At 42.4% G+C, this 5,897-nt stretch overlaps 1 protein-coding gene across 3 annotated transcripts in view; it reads right to left on the bottom strand.

The window, feature by feature from the left end:
- Positions 1-19: 19 nt before the first annotated feature.
- The window catches only part of kcp (kielin cysteine rich BMP regulator), a 76,886-nt gene continuing 71,008 nt past the window's right edge, over positions 20-5,897 (bottom strand). For 2 of the 3 annotated variants that reach the window (XM_057836040.1, XM_057836041.1), the window contains exons 45-46: positions 2,374-2,674; positions 21-600 (exon numbers count right to left, since the gene is read on the bottom strand). In XM_057836040.1, coding sequence (XP_057692023.1) covers positions 380-600; positions 2,374-2,674 — 522 coding nt within the window. In that variant the 3' untranslated portion in view covers positions 21-379. Of the gene's footprint in view, positions 601-2,373; positions 2,675-5,897 lie in introns of all 3 variants that reach the window. The other variant, XM_057836042.1, reaches the window with a different exon arrangement.

Raw genomic sequence — 5,897 nt, 5'->3', positions numbered from 1 at the left:
AAAACCTACCTTACTCAGTCCAAGGTGCACTACCTATAAATTATAGAGGCTATTGCTATGGTTACCAGGAGGGCAGTAGCATCAAATGACAGTCATCACATTGGATATTATTAAGAGCTTTATTCATTCTACATATAAAACCTGAGATAATGTGACATTGCACAGTGCTTGAAAAACAGTGATCAAGTTTCAGTGCCATTGACGGTGATAGACATCCAATCTATTTGAGCCGGAAGCTTCTCCCAGTTCTAACGGATTGGACGTCTACCATTAATGGCAGTCAATTTAAACAAGAACGCTTCGTGGTCTATATTGTATATTCACGTGAAATAGTCATTTAAAGTCAAGTTAAATATCAGTTCAGCGCTCGCATGAGCAGTCACGACCGGTCGCCGTGGATGATTTTCGGGCACTTTGAAGGATGGACACATTGGTTGTTGTGCAGCACCAGGCCGGCGGGGCACTGGCAACCAGGCACGCAGGGCTTGAAGCAGTGGCTCTCAATCACTCCCAGCGGCACTGCGGCATTGAAGCAGGTGACGGGGCACGGCGGGCCGCACTCGTCAAACACAAAGCCCCTCTCTGTCGGGCAGCCCACCGCTGCGTACACAAACCGAGAAATTTGCTGAGTTTATTTTTTTGCACCTATATCACTTTTTGTCTCCCGATTACGATACCTGCCCGTGTGATAACAGCCAATGTAGATACTGTATGATGTGAAATAATATTTTATTCATGCTTATAAAACACATGACTGCTGTGATACTATATTGATTTGTTAGACTGTATTCATCTAAGTTCTTGCGCTGCACATGTATTTCTTTGAACATAATACAAAGGGTTTATGTGGACTCTTATCTGACTTTACTCCCTTTTCATGCCAGCTACGGCTCAGTTCCCAAGGTCGTAACTCACAATGTTTTTCAGCTAAAAATCACCAGAGATGGGCTGTAATAAATTTCGTTTTCGCTTTCAGGTATCGTTTTCATAGTAGGCAACGCCCTTTCAACAAGCATATGTAAACCCTTGACTTGTGTATCCTCTTTGTACTCCTGCGTGTTCACGGCTCCTGGCCGAATCACGCCATTGTATCCTTGATATATATCAAGTTTTTGTATAAAGTCTTCGAAGCAGGCAATCCTTGGCTGGGTCTGATTCATTTCTCATTTGAGCTATCGAGTTGTGACTTGTCTTGGAGTTCAAAATTGAACTTCCCTGACACATGAGGACCAGTTTAAAAAAACAAAACAAAATGAATGCATCCTCAATTGAACGTAAAGTCATTGCTATCATTGCTTGATCAGACTCATTGACGTCAAATCCATTTCAAGCGTGCTTAGTGAGGGAGTGGGAAAGTCACTCACAGCAGGGGGTGCTGAGGATCTTATTTAGTGTTTCCCATCCAAAAACAGCCGTTTCTGTCCAATTTTGTCATGCTCGCACATTTTCTCCATATAAGGCCTGCACAATGGCAGTACACACACATGCCGGATACTTTACGTAATACTACTAGGCTACTACAAAAACAGCTTTCTATTTTACCAACAGTGTGTGTTGGAGTTTTTCTATTGGATATAAAAGTGCCCGTGTATTATGATGCAAATCATTGTAGCCAGACAGCGCAATGACACACGAACACGTTTAAAAACTAAACGGTCCAATAAGCCACAGTTTAACACTCCCTTTTCACAACATTAAAATAAATTGCACACGAATATCTAACAGTGCTCTGCATGGCGGCAGCTGAACAGCAACAACAAACAATAATATGGCTACAATGCAAGCATGTCTTACCTATTTAAAGACACTAAAGGTAGACAGAACTATCATCAAAATACTCTTTTTCTGACCTCGAACTGAATTTTGACCATGGTGACCATGTTATTGACAAAAAAAAAAAAAAAATTCAACATATATATTTAATCGCCAAAGTTAAATACTCCATTGTTTCAATATGGTTTATTTATTTATTTATTATTTATTTTTAAGGGGAAAAAAAAGATCTACCAAAACATTTTTTCCCCCTCCCCAATACCAGGGAGTGCTGCAGCACCCTCAGCAACCCACTTCCTGTGCAAGTAGTTGTACTAAGCAGTGTTTCACCAATGCAGTGGCGAATGAAGTACCTACTTTTTTTTAGTTACGTAAAAGTACAGATTCAGGTGGGAAAAAAACACTTTAGTAAAAGCACAAGTATCAATGAAAAAAAAATACATTCGCTGCCACACTCCAACTTCAAATCAATCTATTAGTGATAAACTAAATTAAATGTACAGCAGAAGGATAATAGGACACCAGATAAAATAGACTTCATCCTCTATGAGTATCATTATCAATGCAACACTAATTGTCAGAGGAGCGTTTCCGACTTACCGCACAGCGAGGGTCCCCTCCAGCGCAGGACCACCCCGGCTTCGCGACACTGCCCGGCGTAGGCCTCCAACGCGTCGCACAGACACTGGTCAGTGTTGGCCCCGCAGGCGCACAGGTCATAGACGCAGGCGGCGTACCAAGCCTCGGGGGGGACCACGCGGTGGCACGGCCGGAACACCGCCGATTTGAGGACCTTGCAGCGAGCGTTGGCGTTTTTTCGGGCGTGGTAGCCCGCCTCCTTGCAGGGGTCCACGTCCTCCCCCGGGCGGCATGATGTCAGGGCGTGGCTTCCGTTTGTCACCTTTAAAAAAGTCATTTGGTTACAATCATGGAAATTCTGTTAGGAATTTACTTAAACTCACAACTCTACACCAAATCCAAACATTGTAGTATCTAGATAAAAACATCAAACAGTTTCAGATTTTAAGTACTCTGGTATGCTCATAGATTCAAATCTAAAATTTAAGTCACATGTTACTAAAATTGTCAAAGCCGTCAAATTTATCCAATTTTAGGTACAGTGGGGAAAATAAGTATCTAGTCAACCACTAATTGTGCAAGTTCTCCCACTTGAAAATATTAGAGAGGCCTGTAATTGTCAACATGGGTAAACCTCAACCATGAGAGACAGAATTTGGAAAAAAAAACAGAAAATCACATTGTTTGATTTTTAAAGAATTTATTTGCAAATCATGGTGTAAAATAAGTATTTGGTCAATAACAAAAGTTCATTTCAATAATTAGTTATGTACCCTTTGTCGGCAATAACGGAGGCCAAACGTTTTCTGTAACTCTTCACAAGCTTTTCACACACTGTTGCTGGTATTTTGGCCCATTCCTCCATGCAGATCTCCTCTAGAGCAGTGATGTTTTTGGGGCTGTCGTTGGGCAACATGGACTTTCAACTCCCTTCTCACCCCGTGGCGTCAAAATGATAACAAGAACGGTGAGCAAAAACCCCAGAACCACACGGGGGGACCTAGTGAATGACCAACAGAGAGCTGGGACTACAGTAACAAAGGCTACTATCAGTAACACAATGAACTGCCAGGCACTCAAATCCTGCACTGCCAGACGTGTCCCACTGCTGAAGAAAGTCCACGTCCAGGCCCGTCTGCGGTTCGCTAGAGAGCATTTGGATGATCCAGAGGAGGACTGGGAGAATGCGTTATGGTCAGATGAAACCAAAATAGAACTTTTTGGTAGAAACACAGGTTATCGTGTTTGGAGGAAAAAGAATACTGAATTGCACCATACCCACTGTGAAGTATGGAGGTGGAAACATCATGCTTTGGGCTGTTTTTCTGCAAAGGGACCAGGACGACTGATCTGTGTAAAGAAAAAAATGAATGGGGGCCATGTATCGAGAGATTTTGAGTGAAAATCTCCTTCCACCAGCAAGGGCATTGAAAATGAAACATGGCTGGGTTTCAGCATGACAATGATCCCAAACACACAGCCAAGGCAACAAAGAAGTGACTTCATTAGAAGCATTTCAAGGTCCTGGAGTGGCCTAGCCAGTCTCCAGATCTCAACCCCATAGAAAATCTGTGGAGGGAGTTGAAAGTCTGTGTTGCCCAACGACAGCCCCAAAACATCAATGCTCTAGAGCAGGGGTTCTTAACCTTTCTGACCCTGAGGCCCATTTTTTTCAGTACAGAGTGGCCCAGGGCCCATTAAATATAATTTTAATATATATTATTTATTTATAATTATTATTATTTATTATAACTACTTCTCACTGAAGCAGTTATCAATGCAGTGGAAACATTCCTGAGCCGTAGTTCGTGTTGGTAGCTCTCCACAAAACAGCATGTCTTCGTGCAAACTACTGTCCAAACGATAGCGAACAAAAACCAACAGCACCGCAGCATTCGTGACATCAGTGGACTCGTCAAGTTGCAAAGAGAAAAATGGGCTACTTTTTATTCTTTCAATGAGTTGTTGCTGTATGTCTGAGGCCATGTCCGCGATACGGTGACTCACAGTGTCGTTTGAGAGTGGGATGGTCAGCAGCTTCTTTGCAGCGGCCTCTCCGATCATCTCACGGCACATATCAACAGCAGCAGGCAGAACCAACTCCTCCGCTATGGTGAATGGTTTCTTACTTTGTGCCACACGTCTGGCTACGAGGTAGCTAGCTTTCAGTGCACTTTTAGAGTTGCCAGTCAGTGACACGATCGATCTTTTCTGCATCTGCAGCCCATCTTCTTTTCTCTTGAAAAATTCCACCGGCTTTCCCACAAGCGTCGGATGCTTGGTCTCTAGGTGCCGCTGTAGTTTTGACGGCTTAAGTGCTTCGTTAGACAGCGTTAACCCACACTCCACACACTAGGCTCTCGGCACTGCCTCGCTACCTCCGTTTACGAAGCCGTACTTAATGAAGTCGGGATTGTACTTGCGCAAAAAATTACTTTTTGGCAGGGGGTCGTCTTCATTTTTTCGTTTTAAATATTTCTCCATCTTGTTTGTTTACAGCTAGCTGAATGACTTCTTCTCCTTATTTATGGAGCTGGTTAAAGTAACAACTGACTGATGCATTAGCGCCACTACATGGTCGGGAGTTGTTATTGCGTCCAGCGGCCCTCGCGGCCCACACGTACAAAACAGATTTTTTTTTTTGCGGCCCACTAGGTGGCGCTCGGGGCCCAAGTTTGGGCCGCGGCCCTATGGTTAAGAATCACTGCTCTAGAGGAGATCTGCATGGAGGAATGGGCCAAAATACCAACAACAGTGTGTGAAAAGCTTGTGAAGAGTTACAGAAAACGTTTGGCCTCCGTTATTGCCAACAAAAGGTACATAACAAAGTATTGTGATGAACTTTTGGTATTGACCAAATACGTATTTTCCACCATGATTTGCAAATAAATTCTTTAAAAATCAAACAATGTGATTTTCTGTTTTTTTTTCTTTTCTCCACATTCTGTCTTTCATGGTTGAGGTTTACCCATGTTGACAATTACAGGCCTCTCTAATATTTTCAAGTGGGAGAACTTGCACAATTAGTGGTTGACTAAATACTTATTTGCCCCACTGTTTATCAGAAACTCCCATGTACACCCAAGCATCTAAAATATACATGAGCTCAATGATTTCTTTCACATGTGATCTGTTGCATCACCAGCTTGTCCCGGGCCACCCACGCCGTTGTCAAACTGTTACAATCCTTCTATGAGCAAACACTTAAAGTGCTGGATAAGAAGTGTTGAGCTGGGAAAATCTTATCAAGTTCATCTATCTGATTTCTACATTGTTTACCATTGAACTGTAAAAAGGTGCTGTAGACAAATGGAAATGGACAAGACCGTTAATTTTTTTATGGTAATCAATATGAATGTCAAAACTAATTGTTTTTCAACAGCAAAATGTAAAGAATTGGCCCTTGGTTTAAAATTCGTTTTTTAAAAATTGTATTTTAGTTGTCAAAGCCAAATGTTTCAATCCACAGCAAAAAGAAAAGGATTACCGTATTTTTCGGACTATAAGTCGCAGTTTTTTTCCCATAGTTTGGCTGGAGGTGCGAC

Source organism: Corythoichthys intestinalis, chromosome 5 (assembly GCF_030265065.1).
Source record: "Corythoichthys intestinalis isolate RoL2023-P3 chromosome 5, ASM3026506v1, whole genome shotgun sequence".
NCBI lineage: Eukaryota > Metazoa > Chordata > Actinopteri > Syngnathiformes > Syngnathidae > Corythoichthys > Corythoichthys intestinalis.
This window is presented reverse-complemented; position numbering and strand designations above follow the sequence as displayed.